The sequence below is a fragment of the Lethenteron reissneri genome, chromosome 29 (genome assembly GCF_015708825.2).
Source record: "Lethenteron reissneri isolate LAM-NWPU_2019-01 chromosome 29, ASM1570882v1, whole genome shotgun sequence".
Classification (NCBI taxonomy): Eukaryota; Metazoa; Chordata; class Hyperoartia; order Petromyzontiformes; family Petromyzontidae; genus Lethenteron; species Lethenteron reissneri.
This window is the reverse complement of record NC_083807.1, coordinates 3,330,188-3,353,676: the sequence shown is the minus strand read 5'-3', so window position 1 is coordinate 3,353,676 and position 23,489 is coordinate 3,330,188. Positions and strand designations below refer to the sequence as shown.

At 41.6% G+C, this 23,489-nt stretch overlaps 1 protein-coding gene across 2 annotated transcripts; it reads left to right on the top strand.

Moving 5' to 3' along the window:
• Window positions 1-224: 224 nt before the first annotated feature.
• PIWIL1 (piwi like RNA-mediated gene silencing 1) lies at window positions 225-21,394 on the top strand. Of its 2 annotated transcripts, none has more exons than XM_061562413.1 (21): window positions 225-304; window positions 581-699; window positions 4,909-5,023; window positions 6,766-6,891; window positions 7,698-7,909; window positions 8,725-8,846; window positions 10,504-10,584; window positions 11,506-11,703; window positions 12,260-12,371; window positions 13,349-13,475; window positions 14,008-14,125; window positions 15,206-15,320; window positions 15,445-15,632; window positions 15,845-15,917; window positions 16,455-16,655; window positions 17,126-17,229; window positions 17,452-17,522; window positions 18,222-18,375; window positions 19,117-19,242; window positions 20,040-20,187; window positions 20,375-21,394. In XM_061562413.1, the coding sequence occupies exons 2-21, from the start codon at window positions 595-597 to the stop codon at window positions 20,489-20,491; spliced, it is 2,613 nt and encodes an 870-aa protein (XP_061418397.1). In that variant the 5' UTR covers window positions 225-304; window positions 581-594; the 3' UTR covers window positions 20,492-21,394. The 2 variants fall into 2 exon arrangements, with proteins under 2 accessions (XP_061418397.1, XP_061418396.1); XM_061562412.1 differs by having other exon boundaries at window positions 6,754-6,891.
• Window positions 21,395-23,489: the final 2,095 nt, after the last annotated feature.

Sequence of the window (23,489 nt, the reverse complement as noted above, 5' to 3'; positions counted from 1 at the left end):
CTGTAAAGTATGAATTTTTAAAAAAATATATATACTACGTACATTTCACGATATTCTAAACACTGCCAACATACATAACTGTTCGAAAAGTAAAATGAACGGGACTCTTGAAACGGTGATGAGCGTGGAGAGCGGGGGATTATATCGCATCGCGGAAGGATACATTAATCGCGGAGCCAATGTGAAGCTGCTCTATATAAGGCTGGCTGGGGGGGGGGGGGCTCACAACGCGCGGGGCCGCACGTGGACGCACTCCTCGTCGACTGCGAAAATTTCCTCTTCATAAAGTCGCGGGCGAAAACTTGTGAGGCGATAAACATTCGATTTCTAATGAAAAGTGCAACTTTTACCAGCTCGTTTTAATGCGGCGATGTGAACGAGACGTTTAAAAGTTTGTTAAATGCGTAATTTTAAATAAATATTGAATGGTAGATGTCGCGGTTTGGCGCCATTTTAAATGGAACGCGTGTGGTGAAACGTCGTCGCGATTTTCTCGTTTCTCGCTTGCGTTGAAACATTAATCGGTGTGTCTCATTATTTTTTTCTACACATCTTGTTGTCTTTTAAAAATAATAATTAGAAGGCGGCCTCAAGATGATGCCTGGGAGGGGCCGCGCGCGTGCCCGCGGGCGCGGCCGTGGCGACGAGGCCGCACTACCTCCTGCGCATGCGCAAGGCGATGCCGGAACTGCGTCCGCTGTGAGTTTTTCAAGCACGTGGCGTTAAGAAATACAACACGCACACGAGTCTGAGATAATTGTTGTTAATTATTTGTTGTTGTGTGATTTATTATTTTAATATTATTATAATATTTATTATTTTAAGAGCTTGTCTCTTGGAATTTTGCCTCAGCTTGATACAGTAAATTTAGCTGTGACGGTCCCACCTGATGACGGAGACTTGTGTTGCCTCCGAAACGTCATGATTTATTATTTTAATATTATTATAATATTTTATTATTTTAAGAGATTGTCTCTTGGAATTTTGCCTCGCTTGATACAGTAAATTTAGCTGTGACGGTCCCACCTGATGACGGAGACTTGTGTTGCCTCCGAAACGTCATAATTTATTATTTTAATATTATTATAATATTTTTATTATTTGAAGAGCTTGTCTCTTAGAATTTTGCCTCACTTGATACAGTAATTTTAGCTGTGACGGTCCCACCTGATGACGGGAGACTTGTGTTGCCTCCGAAACGTCGTGATTTATTATTTTAATATTATTTTAAGAGCTTGTCTCTTGGAATTTTTCCTCACTTGATACAGTAAATTTAGCTGTGAGGGTCCCACCTGATGACGGAGACTTGTGTTGCCTCCGAAACGTGATTTATTATTTTATTTCTATTTTTTATTTTTACCTACGTGACTTTACCGAAAAAACCAAATAGTATGAATCCTTGCAGTCACGAAAGCTTCAAATCTAGAATTAGAGTTGTTTAGTTAGCTCAAGTCGACGTCGTTCTCTCGATTGTTCGCGATGATGACGGGCGTCGAGATGGCTGCCGATGATTAACAACAAAATTTTCCATTTCTACTCTTTGGTTTTTTCGGTAAAGTCACGTAGGTAAAACAATAAAATAAATGAAAACAACTAAATTAAATCACGACATTTCGGAGGCAACACAATTTTCCCTCATCAGGTGTAAAAAGGCACAAAAGTTTTCATTTATTGTATTGTTTTGCCTACGTGACTTTACCGAAAAAACTAAAGAGTATGAATCCTTGCAGTCACGAAAGCTTCAAGAATTTTCCATTTCCCCGCGGATCTCGATGGCAAATCCCCCCCCCCCTCCACTAATATTGGTATTAATTAAAACTCACAAAATTAATGATGGGTATATATTTCTCTGTTCAACACCTTGGTGCCTAATTACAGACCAATTCGGACCTTATTGGCCACCCTTTGCTCTTATAAATCTCAACGTTTATCCTACAAAATCCCATCACAAGGGAGAAACACAAATAGACCAAAAAATGTTGCTGTATGGACCTGAAACTATTTCCCTGTACAAGAATACGGGGTAAACCTTATGGGTTGATGGGTACGGGTATAATTCACTCAAAATTAAGCACGACTGACAGATTAAGATTGTTACTCTTTCAATTGTGTTTTTGTATTGTTGATGTAACCCTCTTACCCGCCCCGACTGGACATGAAAAAAGAGCTTTATAATTCAATGGATGGATGGATTCTTCCAGTATAAATCTGATTAAGAACGAATACTGAATGGTCGATGGGCGTGCTCAGTGATGACGCCCACTGGGTGGATCACCACGCCAATCAAAATCAAACTCCGCCCACTCAGATTCCATTGACAGGTAGTCCCCAACTTACGATGGCCCGACTTACGATATTTAGATCTTACGATGGCGATAGCGATATGGCAAAATTGTTAAATATTTTACATTTCGCGCGGCAGGCAAACGCAGCAGCGTACGAGGTACGATACTGTACGTTGGGATGCTGCCGGGATATACTGTACGCATATAGTTTATACAGTACGGTACTGTAAATTGCTCTGTTTTGCTAAATTATCACCATTCTTTAAGACTCCTGGGTAGGCTAGGCCATTTTCGACTTACGATGGGGTCGTCGTAACGCATCTCCCATCGTAAGTCGGGGACGGCGTGTATACTAAAAAGCCCGATGATCTATAAAGCGCTTTTTCACAGTTACAACAATAAAAAACAGTAGTGCAAAATTCAGAAAAGGTAAACAAATCACCCAATCATACAAATAAAACTAAACCATCTCTTTGATTTTAAGCGTTCGTGACTGCAGGAATCCATACTCTTTGGTTCTTTCGTCAGCATTTCCCCTGCTGTGTTTGCCTCACCTGATGACGGTTGCTTGTGTTGCGATCGAAACGTCGTGATCTATTATTTTCTACCGACGTGACTTTACCGGAACAACCAAAGAGTATAAACCATCTCCATCCTACCAGGCAAAGCCCACTGTTCTAAGCATATGCAAATACTGTACATAGAGGCAATCGCGTGGATTTCATATTCACCGAAGCACATTTGTTCGGTTTAAGCACAAGACTTGTAATAAACATTTCCAAGAATAATGTAAAACTTTTTAGATTAATAATTTGGGCTTAAGGGGAAATCCATGAGTTATTTATGTAAAAATTTCGGGTGCGCGGTTAATTCGTAAATCGGATAAACCGCACGCGGATGATCGAGGTTCTACTGTATATATTTTTTATACTGGAGAAATCCGATGAGCTATGAAGCTCTTTTTACAGGTGTCCAGTTGGGAGCGAGTCAGAAGGTTACAACAAACAATACATAAACACGATAGGCATGCACAATGTATGGATAAGATGAACAAGTCACTTGAAAAAAAATATGCAAATAAAGATAAACTAATTATTTTTTTATCTTGCCAGGTAAAGCCCACTGAGCTATTAGCTCAACGAAGTGGCTTGTGGAAATTTATAGCAGCCAAATAATCTAAACTCATGTTTCTAAGGCACGTGTTCTGAACAACAGTTGCATGACATACAAGAGCACATTCGAAAAGTGATTCTCAGCTCAAATTGGCATCGAGGTCACTGCTCAGATCCCGTTTACAGCCATGCTGAGCCAGTTGTGAAAATCCAGAAATTTCTATGGTGGGGTGGGGGTGGTTAACTCGTAACTTTGATTACCGTATTTTCCCGCATATAGTCCGCATATGCATATAACCCGCAGACGCATATACCCCGAAAAAAGAGCATTTTGTGTAAAAAAAATTCAGCCCGCACCTCCATATACCCCGCATGCATTCATATCTTTAACGTCGTTACCGCAGCTTAATTCCATCATTAATGCGAAGTTTACATTTGTAATACATTCCACTATCAATTGTTAACATTAAAAGCATAACGTGCACAAAGAAAACAAACTAACCGGAAACGAGTGAACTAAGTAAATATCCAATAAATAACTAACATAACAGGTAGATAAGTACAGTTTTAGCACTGGTAGATTGTGAACTGCGCAGATAATAGCAGAACTACGGTAACTCCGTGCCTCGCCCCCACCTCCCCACCTCTCCCTCCCCCCAGCTGCCCCACCCCACAACCCCCCACCTCTCCCTCCCCCAGCTCTCCCGTCGCCGGTAAACAAAGTGCAAGCACTTCAAAAATTGTACAAACAATTCATTTGAAACGTGATAACATGTGCAATTTTAGTGCGAGTGGTTTATTCAGCAGTGCTTTAGTCAAAGGAAAGTGTTGCATAGTGGATAGTCCTACCATGAAAAAATGTAAACGAGTTATGACATGTCACACGTGTAAAATATTTGTGGGATAGCCCGCACCTCCATATACCCCGCAGGGTCTTGTTTGTAAAAAGTGGTTTTCCCCCACGGGTTATTTGCGGGAAAATACGGTATAGGCTGCTTTGCTGCTGAGTCTCCTGGCTCGTTGAATAAAAATAAATCGGTTTTATCGAGATATTTGTTAAGTCCAACTTATTTTACAGACCAATACCAAGCAGAAATTCTATAGACAAGCACCTTAAATGTAAATGGACAGACCTCCTAAGTGAATAAGCTGTCTGCAGAAGATCTTGTTTTGTGTATGCAGACACTTTTAAGAGACTAATTTTAATTGGTTTAATGCTACACATTTAAAGTCGTACATTTGCACGTATAATTACTCCATTTCGAACTTTTAAGTGAATAAAAATGTAAACTAAGTTGTCTTAAACGCAAGTTGAATCTGGATGCTGCAATTGGAAGGTCGCACATGTTCTGATTCACGTACACCTTGAAAACAAAACCCTTTTACCTGCTTGTGCGCGTACAAAATTTTTGTACACAAAATCGTGATGTGGTTACTATAAGACGTTAGTTTGTGTAAATTTTCGTGTAGGCAAATCTTCAGTGTTCCTAATGGCACGTTTGTGTTTTTAGATGGCTCAACCGCCACCGCTCGCTTCACAACTCGGGGACGTTGAATCTGCGAGTGACCTTTTTGGCAGAGGTCGCCAGAAAGCCACCATGCCCTCTACCAGGAAGCCAGTCACAGGTACGGTTGCTGTTGCCGCTATAGTCATAAATGGCAGTTACGCCTTGTTTTGTTTTATTGCTACATTACATTACAGTTGCATACATTACAATAAAACACTATTTGTAATGTTGTTATTTATAGTATATTCGTTTATAATGAAGATGTATTGTAATTTCATTTTGCAGAATAAGCTTTACCAACATACAAAAATAATATGAACATGTGATTAACTATAATGCCATCATCCTGATAAGACTCAATGAGTCCTTAAAAATCCAAGATGTAAGAGGCATTGGTGTGTTTGGCCAATTCAGTTTTCAAGGAATATTTTGCATGTGGGAGAAAACCACCAACACTATAGAATAATGCTCAGAAGATTTGCATAGATGGTTTCGTGAAGCTTTTCCTTTATGTACCAAGTATGAGCGACTCGTTTGACAAAACAATTAATTGTTATTGACCACCATAGAGCCATTGAAACCGATAGGTGAAATATCTGCTCTGGGCTTATGGACTTACTGGAAATCTGAGAAAAAGAACATAGCTCATTGGGTTTCTCCAGTCTAACTAAAGATTGAGTTTCAGAGCTTTAGATTTGCAGGCCTTCACTGTTTCCCAATCTATTAAAGCAATTTCAATAAATCGAGTATAAACGACCTTGTCACCATGAAAGGCTAGAACTCGGAAGCTAAGCAGATTGCATCCTGTTTAGTGATTGGCTTGGATACTGTAGGAATAACACATTCCTGCGGAGGGAGCTGGTAGGAACGTTGGGTTGCTCGGTCAATGGCCAGGGTCAACGGCGGCGTGGTGTATTCCGCAAATATGCCCGACTGTGAGGGCGGGCACAAGCCGGCGTGAGTTTTATAAGGGCACCACGGGGTGACCAGCCCCTCCCCACCAAGCCCCACCCCTCCCTCCCCACCCAGCCCCTCCCCACCCTCCCCTCCCCACTCAGCCCCTTCCCACTCAGCCCCACCCTCCCCACCCAGCCACTCCCCACCCTCCCCTCCCCACCCAGCCCCTCCCTGAACGACGGACGGACACAATAATCCCTTGTGGGCTGGTGTAACCAGGAGGTTCGTATCAGTATCTGGTGTTGTAGGCTGGGCCTGCAAGGTGGTTAGGAGAGGGTAGTACAGATTGATATTTTAATCTGCAGAGTTTTTGAGTATTATTCTCTCGTGTGCATTTGGATTTTTACATCACTCCAGTTTACTCGTGCCGAAAACTCGTTTATGAACTTTGAAAACCTGAATGTAGCATTGTACAAAAGAAATCTTGAGGCTCAGTGAGGCTTTGCTAGCTTTATAATGTGTATGCGATAATATATTTTTGGTAAATATACGAATGCGAAACATGTTATTTATACATTGCTTGGGGTAAAATGTATCTCAATTACTAAGCTTACCTATTTTCTTTCTTTTGATTAACATGGAGCCTGATTCTGGATTATCTTCAGGTATGTTTTTTTTACGTTTTGTTCCATTAATCATTTTAATCTTTCAGCAAATTATTTTGGCCAATACAAAACTTTGTATTTTTATATTGCATGCTTTTAAATTTCAAGATTTAGCTTTAAAACTGTTGCCAAGTGATGTCATAGTTTTCAAATACCGTACGAAAATATTACCAAAAAAATTGCAGATGTGAAGGAGTTGCTGTTCAGTGAGGGCTAACAATTATTTATCGTACAGATGTACAGTTTTAATGTGTAACAGTACTTTTGTCTCTTTCCCATCCTATAGATGTATCTTTAGTGTCAGCAGGCATGGAGGGGCTGATGGTAGTGGATCGCGGGGGCCGCCGTCGTGGCCAGATGCAGACAATGGATGTCGGCTTGATGACTCGCCAGACAATGGAACATGTCCGTCAGTCTAAGACTGGTGAGCGTTCATCATCATCATCACCACGATTGATGGGGAGATAGCCGTAGGTATCCACTGCACATTTCGTCATTTCCGCTTTCCTCTGTCTTGTGCCAATATGCTCAGGTAGTGCTGCAACAACTTTCTGGCACCAATCTTATGTCGTCGTCAAGACATTCTCCTTTAGGTCTTCGTCTCTTTCCGGTTCTTCCATTTTGCCACACACACACTTTGAGCGTTCACACAGGCACAATTATTGGTCACTAGTGGGCAGCCCGATCTGCGGACAGAGTGACATGATAACACGTGCCACCAGATCCTCGTAAGATTACTTACCTGACAGTACTCACCAGTGATCAACTTGCATGACTTGCCACTCGAGTTAATACAAATCGATTGATGCAATGGCTCCCTCCGCCCCCATCCTCACCCCTCCACAATGGCACATGCCTCTATCCAATATATGATTTTTTTATTGGGCCTGTAGGGTTCTTTCAATTGGTGGATCGGATAAGCAGTATTGGGTTCGATAACATTAATTATGAGGTGAAGTGTTAATTTCCTTTGAGTAAATTTGATCTCGTTTGCATAAACCAAACATAACATTATGCCACCACCACTGAAATTGGTCGAATGACCTTGGAGTTTTCCAGAAAAAAATACATGTTGGTAATTGATCAATATGTTGTTGGCTATGTTATTAATCATAGCGATACAATTGCACGTTCTTAAATATACAAAAAAAACAATGATGTATACGATTAAGCAAAATTATTTTTACACGATAATTTTCCCCTGCATTCCATTTGGAATGTGGGTTCCAGGCTTGTCGGGTCAGCCGGTCAAACTACTGACTAACTACTTCAAGTTGTTGTCACGGAAGACGTGGATGGTATATCAGTACCACGTGACATTCAGCCCAGAGCTGGAATCCAAACGACTGAGGATTGCGCTGTTGCATGAACATAATGAGCTGCTCGGTGAAACGCGAGCCTTTGATGGCTGCATTCTCTACTTGCCCAAGAAACTCGAGAAGGTAAATTCTGCGGTCAATTTAACCCTTCTTCTGCAAGTTGTAAGGTGGGTCCCATTCGCCTTTTGAGTCTGGGAAAGCGCTCGTGGCTCTGCATGAATTTTATGTAGGGAGCAGAGGTCGCAAACGGGTTTTGATTCCTTACCCGTACCTGGCCGCACCAGGGTCGCAAACGGGTATCCCTACCCGGCTGGGTACGGCTACCCGTTCCCTACCCGTACCCTACCCGAAATGAGTGACAAACGGTGACTCACGGCCTACCCGTACCCGGCCGCACCAGGGTCGCAAACGGCTACCCGTACCCAGCCAGGTACGGGTAGCCGGGTATCGGGTAGGTTACGGGTATCGGGTACCCGCTTGCGACCTCTGGTAGGGAGGCGTAGCGGCGTTGTTTTTAAAGACATTGTATTCATTGCAGAGAGATCTTGGCGACACAACCGCACTCTATGATAGCTGGTGCCAAACTGTGCCATATGCCCTTCTGCATGTGCATGGTTTTCTCCAGGTCCTCTCGCATACCAAACATTTGTTAATTGCAAATACTGAAAACATGTATTGGCCAAGCATTCTAGTGGAGGACCAGTCTGAAAATATCTGGATACTTAATCAGACAGAGGGCATTGTTTTATTTCAACACGTTCTCTTCAGATGCTCAATTATTGATACATTTATTTTGATGGACAATTTATAATCAATCTGTATAAGTGGAGACTTTTGAGTCGAATTTTTACAACATGAACATGTACTGAGTTGCAATTTTGACACCCCACATAAAATGATAGTGACACATTTGTGATGTTGTCCATGCATATATTCAGGTGAGTGAGGTATGGAGCCAAACAAGACAGGAACAGAAGATAAAGATCACCATCACTTTGACCAACGAACTCCCACCATCATCACCGACTGCCATTGTGCTGTTTAACATCATCTTTCGCAAGTAAATAACGTAGCTCTGGTCTCTAGCTGGAACATTTACAAACTGTATTTTTTTCCCTTAAACACAGACCTACATGCCTTAATTGTTTTAATGAAACGGTTCAACCTTGTGACCAATGAATTAAACTTTTGCCCTTTGATGGACAAACAAATACGCGATTTAAAGCTTTCGTGACTGCAGGGATTCATTTTCTTGGTTCTTTCGGTAAAGTCACGTAGAAGGAAAATAATAAAAATAAAACATAATAAAATAATTCTCACGATGTTTCGGCTACAACGCAAGCAGCCGTCCTCAGGTGAAGAATGAAACACCACCAAGCTTGGAGCGTATATTTAAGCTGGGTTGGAGTGGGAAGAAGAGCACCTTGACAAAAGAATTTGCATATCAAGAGGGATTTAGCATATTTATGGGAAATGCGTAGGAGGTGAGCGGGGGGTTTCAAAGTCATATTATGCCCAAGCTTGGTGGTGTTTCATTCTTCACCTGAGGACGGCTGCTTGCGTTGTAGCTGAAACGTCGTGATAATTATTTTATTATGTTTTATTTTTATCATTTTCCTTCTACGTGACTTTACCGAAAAGAACCACGAAGATAAACAAATACTCTTTTAAAATGCAAATTAGATGTACCTTTCCAGATTGACCCGAAAATGTATGTCACACAAACACCCCCCACCAGCAGTCGCAAATGGCAGCAATGCGCTGCACTCACTGGTTCCTGCCACACTTGGCCAGTAATTTTCCACGTCTAACGTTTATCTTAACATGTAAACTCACAATCGCTGCACAAGTAGTCCTCACTGCAGCTGCATCGTCTGTCTTGCTGTGAGCTTATAAATACCTGTAATTTAAGGAAAGGAAATGGTACCTTTTAGTATTCAAGAGACGGATTTTTCAGCCTAATTAAATCTTTGTGGGCCAACAGTTTGCCTTTAACATGCCACTGGAAGGGGACATAAGATGTGATTATTATTTATCTGCTAGCCTTTTGCCCGTCCAAGGACGGATGCATATTGGATTAAATGTGAAATATTCAATAGAAAAATTGTTCAACTCATGATTATTAATGAGGGGGGGGGGGGGGTTGCCCCTTGGGGAGTGACATAACCCACTAATGGTTATTGGGGAGGGTTGCTACATGTGGAGTGACGTCGCCTGCTCATGATTATTAATGAGGGGAGGGGTGTGGCATGTGGAGTGTGCGACCTTGTGCATTAGTGTAAATTTCCACGCGGGCATGAATAATAATAAGGGGGGGGGGGGCTCTTTTGCAGTGATGCTACGTACGGATGTAGCACTGCTGCGTAGATGTATTTTTTTGCCGTCACTTTCTGTAAAAAAACGTCATTTGAAGCGACTTTGCATAATACATTAATTTAGCTCGACCTGCGTTAGTGTAAAAATCCACCCACTCATGAATATTAATTAGGGTGGTGGGCCTCGTGGAGTGACGTCACGCATGGGACACATTCTTGGCTCAGTATAAAAGACGTAACTTAGTTTTTGCTTTGGTGTTATGTCACAGGGAATACTTGGTACATTATAATTTCAATAAAAATGCAAATTATTTCGTGGATAAATGTCATGGGACATTTAAATTTCAAAATAAATGGCAGTTGATGTAAAAGGAAGTCAAACAAGCTCCCATTTTTTTGAAGGGTGCTGAAGATGGCCAACATGCAACAGATTGGACGCAACTACTACAATCCAGATGATGCATTCACCATTCCACAGCACAGGTACATTAATCCCATCACTCCTTACTCTATATAGCCAAACCCAATGATGGTGGCACAATGCTTAATGTCTTAAGCCTTTGTGTGGCTGTAGCCAATCATAAAAAATGCTAGTTTTCTGCTTGTCTGCAGAGAAAGATTAAAATTAGTGGATCCTTGTGCCAGATTGTAAAATCTGCAGTCTTAAGTCTGTTCCAACAGTAGAGAAATGTCAATAATGAGCATTACAATCTCTTTGCTGTAGTCGAAATGTGTAATGCTTGGTCCAGTCAAACTTTAACCCATTGCGGGTTTCCTCATCGTGGATTTGACCACACAATGTGTTAAGGAATAGTTTTGTCAATAGCACCCCTTTGGTTTGACTATCCACGGTTGACTGCAAGATTCTTATCTGCACCGTAAACAAGTACTGTACTCGAACTGCACTGCTCACGATGATGCTGCCTCGGAAGAATACACATGCCTTCTTGTCTCCCACAGTAAGTAGAAATCTGTTTTTGTTACTTGTTTACTGTGCATGTCATTATCTTTATTTTTACCTTTACATGTACAGCACTGTACACATGTTTATCCCATTCTTTAAATTTACTGTCAAAGTTATATTTAACACTAGAAAATATTAATCATAGCTTACATTAAACGATACATCCTGTTTAATGTTTGGGTTAAGGTAGGGTAACATAAGAAAACATAAGGAGGGTTAGGTTGTCATATTACAAGCTGTGAACGAAACCAACATTTTCCCATACGTTTACAGTTTGCGGATCGCGGATATGCCGATTGCGGCTATTTTCGAGAACGTAATAAAAATGCGGGCATGCCCCACTTGTCAAAATAACGCAGTAGTAGCCAGACCTTATATTCATTGTGATTAATTTTTTCATGTTGACATTTTTTTTTACTTGTGTCCTGCGTTTCTCCTAGGTTACATGTCTGGCCTGGTTTTGTCACCTCCATCATGTGCTACGAGTCCGATGTGATGCTCTGCGCAGACGTCAGCCACAAGATCCTCCGGAATGAGTCCGTTCTGGATTTCATGTACACCTTGTATGAGCAAATTGGAGAGCGAAATTTTCATGATGCTTGCCAAAAGGAGCTTGTTGGCCAAGTGATACTCACAAGGTAAGGTCTTATTGCTGCAAAATGTGAGCTTCCTGTTTGTAATTTGCAATACATAAGAGCATAATTTCTTGTACAAGCCATTGCCATTCTACTGCTGGATTAAGACTTCTCCAACCCGAGCCAGTCCATGGGGGTTAGTTTGCCCATATTTCAAACACACTGGTCAGTGTGGTGTATTGAAGCTATTTAGCATACACGTGGGAGCCTTGAAAGTATAGTACAAATTTTGATTTTTATGCAGTGCCCTCTGTTGCCTATGTAACTCCAGATTTTGTGTCTGGTGATCGTCCAATAACTTTCCATAATCTACCCTGCTTAGTTTATGAGATATGATGAGATATAGGTGCCTTCTGGGCAGTTTATTGTTTTGAATATTATTTAGAAAATGCTTTTTAAATTCAAGGCAATGGTTTTGATAAGTTAGTATAAGATTATGAAATGGTGTTGCTTGTGTCTACATAGGTCGGAATAAGAATACTATTTTGCTTAGGAGTTGGTAATTGTACCCAATGTGGCACCTTGATGAATTTAAATAACGTGAATTGTTATATTGCAGGTACAACAATCGGACTTACAGAATTGACGACATCTCTTGGAATAGAAATCCAAACATGACCTTCATGAAGTCGGATGGCACAGAGATAACCTACCATGAATACTACACAAAGGTAATGTCTTCCTTTTTTAATTAAACATATACTTTATATTCGATGCCATGTAATACTGGAATAACTTCTGGATGGAACTTTATAGTGCTATCATCTGGGATTGCTGAAATGAGTACCAGTTTGTTTGAAAGTCAGTATCAGTAATTCTATGCAGAGAGACTAGCTGCCCCACAATGGGAATGAAGAATTTTCAGCACAAGCTTATGGGCCACCAATGAATATATACAAACATTGCTGCCATTGCTCATTAAGAGTTGTGATAAATCATTTGATCATTTATACTGGTAGGAACCTCCTGCTTACACCAGCCCACAGGGGATTATTGTGTCCGTCGTGCTGGGTGGGGAGGGGCTGGTCACCCCGTGGTGCCCTTATAAAACTCAACGTTTAACCTACTCACGCCGGCTTGTGCCCGCCCTCAGTCGGGCATATATGCGGAATACACCACGCCGCCGTTGACCCTGGCCATTGACCGAGCAACCCAACGTTCCTACCAGCTCCCTCCACAGGAATGTGTTATCCGGCTTCCAACATCTGGTGGTCCGATCCAGCGAAACTGGCAAAACCACTCCAAAGGCTGTGACCCAGTCCGGCAATCGGCACCGTGCGCGTGACAAAAAAAGTAGCTTTTCTTGATTTCAGTTTTAAATATATACAGTAAATTACACACTACATACAACTTAAACAATGAAAATACTGCACGTATATGCAGAATCTTAGAGACTGGAGTGGTAAGTATGGTACAGTAAATACGTTGCCTTTGAAAGAAGTAGGATATTTTGTCTGTTTATTTATGCCAATTTAATATAGCAAACAAATTTAAAACAAAAAAGATAACACCTACAAACATGATGTCAAGAATTTGCAAAAATTTGCTATTTTAAATAATGATGTGATTTATCCGATTGGCGCCTGAAGCCGCCGGGTAATCAATGACCTGCTGTAGTTGTGTAAATCTTGTCTCTTAATTACCAAAGCAATACAGCCTGGAAGTGAAGGACATGCAGCAGCCACTGCTGATCAGCCGCCCAAAGCGCAAGGACTCGGTGGGGAACAAGGTGGAGATAGAGCTGCACCTGCTGCCTGAGATCAGCTATTTAACAGGTGGAGGTGTTGTTGTGTTGAAGGATTTCCTCCATCTGCCACCAGCGAATAGATATAAACTTTATGGGAAAAACCCACAGTGTAATTGGAAAAATCGCTCTGGTGCTGGTGTGTGAGGATGACTTTGTAGACAGGTTTCTAGATCATGCTACCCTTGACTCGTTTTTTACTTGCTGTTAAATTTACGTACCAAAAATTGCATTTCATTGTTTTTAGCACAACTGGGGGAGGGTGGTGTGCATTATGTTGTACTGACGCAACAGGAAGGTGTGCGCAGCTTAGGAAACACTTAGTTTACAAGGCACGTATTTTCAAAGTTCACTGCAAGTGTACGTTGGTGATATTCCTGTTTGTACTCCGTTTTTTCGGCGAGTATTTTTTATGTTTGCACCCAATGAGCATGTGTCTTCACGTGAAGGGAGCCTTTAAAGTCTGGCATTGTTACTGGGTAATTGATGGGAGTGTTGCTCAATTAGGTTTTGAGATAATTTCGTTTCAAATTTGAGTTCAGCAAGAACGGTGTTTGTTCCAGGTTTGAGCGACAAAATGCGTTCAGATTTTCATCTCATGAAGGACCTTGGCTTGCAAACACAAGTTTGCCCAGACAAGAGGGCAATGACCACGCAGAAATTCATTGAAAAACTCCAATCGTAAGTTCTGCACTGCAACGTAAATGTGAAATGAGGGAGAAAAATGCATCTCCATACTGTTTTTATGGTTACTACCATTTTATTGGCAGCTAAATTTAATATTCTAATGAGTTGAGGATAAACTGGGCAATAAAGACCAATGGCAATTTCTGATGCTGGTTAACGTTACACAATGATTAATAAGTGTGTTTTTTTTGTATGTAAAAATGTTAATTTACTGTTGCCTTATTAAACGTTTAAAAGTGCAGTTTGCTGGTCTCATTGGACATGTTGCTTGTGCTGTCATAAAGTAGGTGCTACTTAACGATGCGCCTTAAGGACATACAGTACAACCTTGGATTGCGAGTAACTTGGTCTACGAGTGTTTTGCAATACGAGCAATTTTTTAAAATAAATATTAATTTGACAAACGAGCGAGGTCTTGCAATACGAGTAGTACGTGTATACGCTTTGTCTGCCGAGCGTCACGTGATCACAACTGATATACGAGTTCTTTGGATTACAAACACGTTTCCGGAACGAATTATGCTCGCAATCCAAGGTTTTATTGTACTACCCTTTTGACCAATACACCACTCGATGAAGGCCTTGCCATTGTGTTTTGATTTTTTACTTCATGCTGAACAGTCTGGGTTGGTGAAGACTGGTAGCATAGAGATATGGTTCAAGTGGATTATTCTCTTCTGCTGCATGACTGGTCAGTACCAGTTGGGGAAGTATGCACCAAGTGCCAGGACAGATATCATACTTCTTTGATTGTTAGCCATGGTCAGAAATCGAACACTGGTTGGGGTTCATAGGAAACAGTGGTGAGCGGTTAACGTACTGCATTATCAACTCGTGCTCACAAGTGTTAATTACCTTCCATGGCTGGCATCCGTGGAAAATGATAATTAAATTGGTCCAGGACCTTCAGCTGGAGAATACTCTCCTGAATAGTGTGGTGAAGCGTGGTCAGACGACCTCCATAATCGAGAAGTGTAGGGATGGCCTTCATCACTTTGTTGACAAAGTTTCTGCACAGAATTCAAACTGCGTGCATTAAATCATTTCGGAATTGTGTGGTTCTGCTGCATGCAGGAATCCGGAGACTTGTAATGAGTTTGCAAAGTGGGGCCTGTCATTCGATCGGCAACTGCTGAGCTTGACTGGTCGCGTGGTGACTTGTGAGAAGCTTTATCAGAAAGATCAATCGGTAAATGTCCACGTTTCATTTTAATTGTGTTTAGAAAATGTATACTGGATGCAATCATTCAGATAGTGATCGGAGTACATGGTACCGAGATTGTTTATTGATTTGTGTATTTTTTTGTGGTTAGTACCAGTATAACCAAAGACAGGCAGACTGGTCGCGGGAGTCTCGGAACATGAAGCTGATGACGCCCATCTCGTTGGAAGAATGGATGTTGCTTTTCACGCGGAACAACAGCAATGAAGCTCGTGCCATTGTACAGAACCTGATGCAAGTCGGCCCACCCATGGGCATGCACATCAACAAGCCAGAAATGTGAGTGTCCGGATGATGGAACAGATTATGTTTGGAAATATTAAATTCCAAAAAATGTTACCCATTTAGCATACCACTTCAGTGACCAGATTTACAAAGCTGCTGGAGTTGTATGTATCTAAAACCTCTCGTTCTCTGGCTACAGGTTTTTTTGTGTTTTTCTCACTTGCCATGTGCTTGGAATAAGCGAAGTGTTTTTTTTCGTCTTGAAGGTTTGAAGTTCAGGATCGCGCACAGTCATTTGTGCAAACCTTGCAGCAGAATTTGAACCATCACACCCAGATTGTAAGTGGGGTCCTCATTTTAGTCCCAAGTTTAATATTGGTTTTGTGGTGCATTGTTAAGAGGACAATCTTTGGAACTAATTTTTTTTTTATTCTGCTATTCAATTGAAATGTGTTTATTAGTATTTTGGAGCGGGGTGGGGAGTGATGCAAAATAACACTCTTAAGTTTGTACGTGTGGTTAATAGTCCAGTATTTGTATTAACTAACAGCCGGCCCTTGGTTTTGGATGGGTGATGGCTTGTCCCTCCCGGCAGCCAGTGAGCAAAACTTTGTTTAATGTATATGATAGAATGATGGCATATCCTGTGCTGTTGTGCGGGATACACTGCCAGAGTGGTGGGTGGGGGTGGCATGGCATCAGCATGCACTAATCCAGCCCAACGTTCTGAGATGCGGCGATGGCATCATCACGATTCTGCACTTTGCCTTGGCAGGCAGGAATCTGGGTAGGAATCCAGGCAGAAAACTTTTCTAGCATAGTATAAAGTGCGAGAATATGATGTGTGCTTTTGTTTCTAATGTGGAATGTGATCAGGTTATGTGCGTACTGCCATCGGTCCACAAGGGAAAGTATGATTCGATCAAGCAGTTCCTGTGTGTGGAACGACCGTTCCCCAGTCAATGTGTTCTCGCCCGGACACTCAGCAAGCCACAAATGATAAGGAGCGTTGCGACAAAGATCGCATTGCAGATGAACTGCAAGCTTGGTGGAGAGCTGTGGGGCGTTGAGATTCCCGTAAGTAGACTGCATGATGTTGGGTTCTTTGTGTTTCAACAATTGTTGCTTACCTGATGAGGCTTCACACGTACTGCTATATGGAAATAAGTTGCTGACATGTGTGAGCGCCAATGTCGACATAGCCTATGGCTAATGAAGAGCTTCTATTAGCGAATCAGTTGTGATTTAGTAATCCAGTTGTGTTGTCTGAGAGTTGGTGAATGTTAAGATTTGGTCAGCATAGGGTCTTGAAGTAATGGGTTTTAAACATTTGTGGCAAGATGCTGACAGAACTCAAATATTGTGACCTAAATTGGTACACAATTACACATCTGAACTTGTGTCTGCATGGACTGTTTTATGCCTCCCAGGTGGGTTTGTGAACCTGGCTTGTGTTTCAGTGATCCTATTGTGCAAGCAGTGTCTTAGCTTTATACCAAACACATTTCTCTTTGGATGTGCTTTTGGTCTCTTTTTGTGGCATACAGATTAAGCAGTTGATGGTGGTTGGAGTGGACTCGTGCCATGATTCTGTTACACGTGGGCAGTCTGTCTGTGGCTTTGTAGCAAGTCTCAACCAAACTATTACCAGGTTTGTAATGACCAATAAAAACTTCTAACCGGCCTTTTTGAGACCCATGCTCATTCCTATATTAATTGAATATAACCCAGGGTGATGTGAGTATTGTTATGATAATTTTAAATATAATGCCTCTTGAAATGTAGCTCCGATATGATTGACTTAAATTACTCGCTGTGTGATTGATTTGCATTTTCTCAGCTTATCACTGTTGTAAATTGTCTGTCCATACAGATGGTACTCGCGTTGCATTTTCCAGCATGCTGCTCAGGAAATGATTGATGGACTCAAAGTTTGCATGCAATGTAAGCACTTTATTTCTCTCCAGATGATTGCAAGCCATTATGATGATGTAATGATTTAAATACTTAAGTTTTGTTGTAGTTGCATATGGTATTTTCTCTAATTCGAGGTCAGCTTTTGTCTACTACTGATGGGGCAGGTGTGACTCGTTACCGTTTTTCACCAAATTGATCAATAAAATGTACGATTAATCCAAACACTCAAGTCATCGTCGACCATGATGAATCTACTGGTGGATGAAGGCATCCTCAAGTAGTTGCTATTTCTTGCAACGCAACAAATCACATGTTATTCTTGGTTCTTTCGGTAAAGTCACGTAGAAGAGAAAAAATTATGTAATAAAAAATATAAAAAATACTGTTTTATATTTTTATTATTTTATTTTTTCCCTTCTACGTGACTTTACCGAAAGAACCAAGTCACGAAAGCTTTAAATAAAAAAAAATCACATGTTGCTTATATACATATGCTTTGTGCGCTTTTTGGCGTTAATATTTTTGCGCCCTTTTTGGCGTTCATATTTTCGTTATCAATGTCCGTGCGTCATAGCAGGCAACATTCTTCTTTGGGCACATAAGGTAGTCATCAAAAGCTGATTGGGATAAAAAATTATGAACTAAGAGGCACAATTGGGCAAGTTGAAGTGCTTTTACAAAACTGAAGTTAATGTTGTCTATAAAGTTATTTTTGTCTTTCTTCAGCGGCAGTCAAACGGTGGCAGCAGATCAATCGCACTCTGCCAATGCGCATCGTGTTATACCGTGACGGTGTGGGGGACGGACAGCTGAGTGTGGTAGTCAACCATGAGGTTCCCCAGCTACTCGACTGCCTCAAGAGCCTCGGCACTGACTACACGTATGTCCCACTCGTCTCGTCATTCTTTGTGTTGAGACAATTCCTCTGTTCATAATCAACGTTTTTGGGTTGGATCGCGTTATTTATAAATGTGTCGTAACCCTCCACCACCCGACATGGCCCATCAGCAAAAAAGTGTCACCTTGACAAAAGACAAATAGTTCACTGCTTTAGCCCACCGGTGTGTTGAAGCGTGAAACCACAACATTTACAATTTGAGTAGCGCGACGTTTCGCTGGTAATTGCATCCAGCATCATCGGGCAATTCGCCAAAAGCAGAGCCTCACCAGATATGGGATTAGTCACTACTTGTGGAATGTGTAGGTATGCTAAATTCATCTGTTTATATGTAAATTCCTTTGTCAAGGCGCTCTCCCCTAACCCAGCTTAAATATACGCTGCCAAGCTTGGTGGTGTTCATTCGGACGCTGTCTTTCCGACAGCCCTGTTCTTCACCTGAGGACGGCTGCTTGCGTTGTGGCCGAAACGTCGTGAGAATTTTATTTTATTATGTTTTATTATTTTATTTTTATCTCCCTTCTACGTGACTTTACCGAAAGAACCAAGAAGATGTGTGCAGATGTTTAAACACGATGGCATGTGACAACGAGGTCTGCCAGGACACTCCTATTTTTTTATTGAGACCCACTGTAAAATATGGTCGAAGCGCCCTAACGTATAGTTCCGAATGTATATTATTTAAAAATCTCCTTATTTTTTCTTCTTCTTTGGCGAATGAAGACCCAAAGTCACTGTGGTGGTGGTGAAAAAGAGGGGCATTGCTCGTTTCTTTGAGTTTGGAAGGAGCGGAGTGCAAAATCCATCGCCCGGCACGGTCATTGACACCGAGGCTACGCGTCATGAATGGTGAGCTGCCAGTCTCAATCTGTGTTTTTATCATTGCAGACCTGTGCTGTAGATGTGCACGTGGATATGATGGTTTACGGCTGTAAACTGTTAATCGCGTGCAAATATAAAACCGTTAACGTGTATTTTGTTTTACTTGTTGGTTAATGTCAAAATACAACTTGGGTGTTATGCGAATTTCGACGGTAATTTAACAGGGCCAGGGAGTCAACAGCACTGGTGACGGGGGAAAGGGTTTTCAAGACTAAGTGGGTATTTTGTTGACATTGGGATTTTATTGCAAGATCTTATTTGTGATGTGTTGCTACCGTTTTTGCCTTGATAAATCAGGAGAAATTGGTCGGAATACGCCATTTTTGAAAGGAATTGACTGGATTAGCAACTAGGCATTAATATTATCGCAGATGAAGCCTTTTTTTATAATATAGGATGTGACCAAATCATTGCCCAATATCAGATTTTGGAAGCACGTTTGAGCCCAGGTATTGCTTGGATGCATATCTACCATGCATAACATAACATGCTGATGGGCTACATGGTCAGCAGCAGATGGCAGTGCAGATAAACAATCCATTGTTGTACTTGCATGTCTATGCTCCTACAGTGCTCCTGCATGAATCAACCCTCGTTGATTAGCATAGTAAAGTATGGTCAAGTAACTACCATCGCAACAGGGAACGGGGAGATGTCAAAGGGCTGTGCATATACATGCACAATAGCATGACAAAAGCATAACACAAACATGACTCCCAAACAAATATTTTGTTATGCCCTCTTACAACGGCCCTTTCCCCAAGGTATGACTTCTTCCTCGTGAGCCAGTCGGTGCGCCAGGGCACCGTGACACCCACGCACTACAATGTGGTGTACGACACCAGCAACATGAAGCCTGACCACATGCAGCGGCTTGCCTACAAGATGTGCCACCTTTACTACAACTGGCCGGTAAGGGGCTGCATTGAGCTATATCGGAGGTTAATTATTGCAAAAAAAATGACAGCGAATGAATCGAGATGATTCGATGACCAAATGTTTTAACTGATTTTTTTTCTTTTCTGGATTGTACATAATATGGATTTATACCGTTGGTAAATATTGCAACATTAATTTCAATGTTTTCTTTATCTTGCAGGGTGTCATCTGCGTGCCAGCACCCTGCCATTATGCCCACAAACTGGCCTTTCTTGTTGGGCAAAGCATTCACAAGGAGCCCAGCCTTGACCTTTCCGATCGACTGTATTACCTTTAAGACATCGTATCGGGTTCATGGCTATGTGTGGTAGTTGGATGACCATTTCCGACACGTGTCAGAGGTCCTTTAGAGAAGAAAACAAGTAATGTTTGCTCAGCTTGAAAGATATTTTTATTTCCAAAGTTGAATGGTCAAAGCTTAATTCTGATTCGAAACGATACATTAAACGCATATTTTTCTAAAATATTGGGAAAATAACATGGAAACTGCAAAACAATGGAGATAACATTGTCCATTTTACATCCCGTTTTGTAGCAACAGTCCCATTACCGATTTTGTAGTGGTTTTGTTTTTGTATGTGGTTTATTGTCTAAGCATTCGGTAATTTACAATTTGTCCCTCAACCAGCAAGTTAGCAAAGCAAGCAACTTTGACAGTTGTAAATTGGGCAGGGCCGCCATGGTGGCGAGATGTGAACTACCTCGCCTGGTATACAGGTCGTGGGTTCGATCCCAACCCCGATGCCTATATATTTGGAGTTTGCATGTTCGCTCTGGTTGTGTGCATTTTTCTCCAGGACCTCTGGTTTTTCCCTCAACATTTTATAAACATGTTTTTAGATTATTTGGCTGCTATAAATTTCCACATGATGAGCCACTTTGTTGCGCTATCATTTGTGGCCAGGTCGCTTCTGAAAAAGTGCTATGTAGATCAGTGGGCCTTACCTGGTAATATCAAAACACCTTAATAGAACCTTCCATCAATTTATATTTTCTATTTTATTTGGAATGGAATCCTGAGGAGCATGGTAACATCCTTGAGCCAATGCTTTGCATATGAACTATTTAGAATTTACGTGTGGCTGTTGAAAGGCATTTATTTCAAAGGAATGGCAAGAATTTGTGTCTTCTTGGTTCTTTCGGTAAAGTCACGTAGAATGGAAATAATAAAAATAAAACATAATAAAATAATTCTCACGACGTTTCGGCCACAACGCAAGCAGCCGTCCTCAGGTGAAGAACAGGTCTGTCAGAAAGACAGCGTCTGAATGAACACCACCAGAATTTGTGTTTTAGATTAATTCTAAACCTATGTTCCATCGGCATGTGAGCTTATATAGCAAAATATTCACATGGAGTGTAAATGGTTATCTGTTTAGTTAGAGGCTCAGTCTTTTGGATATAACCACACTGATTTCTTGTGAGTGATATTTTGAAAGGTGCATCCTTTATGGAATTTAAATGTTTTGTTCAATTTGAAGTTGTTTGTACAAGAGGCATGCTGAAGATCTCATGGCGTTTCGCAAGAGTATTGACCATTGTGTGCTGACGCATACAGGGACTCGACTTACGAACGAGTTAGGTTATTGAGTTCTGTTCCTAAGTCGTTTTTTTTCGCAAGTCCAACTTTTTACACCTGTCGATTCCAAACATGCACGGCATGTACACTTCACACGGAGTGGCTTTAAAAGTTGTATATTCTGCTGTAGATGTCACTGGTTCTTCATGAGCAGATATAGATGCCACCACCATCTATTGTGCGGCCGTTGGACTTAAGACTCGGTCTGAACAGGCAACTTGGACATACAGTGAGGGAAAAAAGTATTTGATCCCCTACTGATTTTGTACGTTTGCCCACTGACAAAGAAATGATCAGTGTATAATTTTAATGGTGGGTTTATTTGAACAGTGAGAGACAGAATAACAACAAAATCCAGAAAAACGCATGTCAAAAATGTTATAAATTGATTTGCATTTTAATGAGGGAAATAAGTATTTCACCCCTCTGCAAAACATGACTTAGTACTTGGTGGCAAAACCCTTGTTGGCAATCACAGAAGTCAGACGTTTCTTGTAGTTGTCCACCAGGTTTGCACACATCTCAGGAGGGATTTTGTCCCACTCTGCAGATCTTCTCCAAGTCATTAATGTTTCGAGGTTGACATTTGGCAACTTGAACCTTCAGCTCCCTCCGCAGATTTTCTATTGGATTAAGGTCTGGAGACTGGCTAGGCCACTCCAGGACCTTAATGTGCTTCTTGTTCCCTTGGCCGTGTATTTTGGGTCATTGTCATGCTGGAATACCCATCCACGACCCATTTTCAATGCCCTGGCTGAGGGAAGGATGTTCTTGCCCAAGATTTGACGGTACATGGCCCCGTCCATCGTCGCTGAAGCGGTGAAGTTGTCCTGTCCCCTTAGCAGAAAAACACCCCCAAAGCATAATGTTTCCACCTCCATGTTTGACGGTGGGGATGGTGTTATTGGGGTCATAGGCAGCATTCAACTGTTTTCTTGGTGACTATGGTCCCAGCTGCCTTGAGATCATTGACAAGATTCTCCCGTGTAGTTCTGGGCTAATTCCTCACCGTTCTCATGATCATTGCAACTCCACGAGGTGAGATCTTGCATGGAGCCCCAGGCCGAGGGAGATTGACAGTTCTTTTGTGTTCCATTTGCGAATAATCGCACCAACTGTTGTCACCACACCAAGCTGCTTGGCGATGGTCTTGTAGCCCATTCCAGCCTTGTGTAGGTCTACAATCTTGTCCCTGACATCCTTGGAGAGCTCTTTGGTCTTGGCCATGGTGGAGAATTTGGAATATAATTGATTGATTGCTTCTGTGAACAGGTGTCTTATACAGGTAACAAGCTGAGATTAGGAGCACTCCCTTTAAGAGTGTGCTCCTAATCAGCTCGTTACCTGTATAAAAGACACCTGGGTGCCAGAAATCTTTCAGATTGAGAGGGGGTCAAATACTTATTTCCCTCGTTAAAATGCAAATCAATTTACAACATTTTTTACATTCGTTTTTCTGGATTGTATTATTTTGTCGCTCACAATTTATAGACTGATAATATCTTTGTCAGTGGGCAAACGTACAAAAATCAGCAGGGGATCAAATACGTTTTTCCCTCACTCTATGAACCTTATAGCGGGACCCCGGGGTCCCATAAGCCCCCGGCTCTCGCATAAACTGCGTTGCGACGTCATTTTATGTCTTCCTCTCGACGAGCTCTACACGATGCGCTAAACAAAGTTTTGTTTCTTCGCA

Bases quoted from the DNA above. Each gene is read 5' to 3' on its own strand.
- PIWIL1 (XM_061562412.1), top strand. From the start codon at position 595: ATGATGCCTGGGAGGGGCCGCGCGCGTGCCCGCGGGCGCGGCCGTGGC. The intron at 13,476-14,007 runs GTGGAGGTGTTG...TGTTTGTTCCAG, and splicing joins TGAGATCAGCTATTTAACAG to GTTTGAGCGACAAAATGCGT. The intron at 18,376-19,116 runs GTATGTCCCACT...TGGCGAATGAAG, and splicing joins AGCCTCGGCACTGACTACAC to ACCCAAAGTCACTGTGGTGG.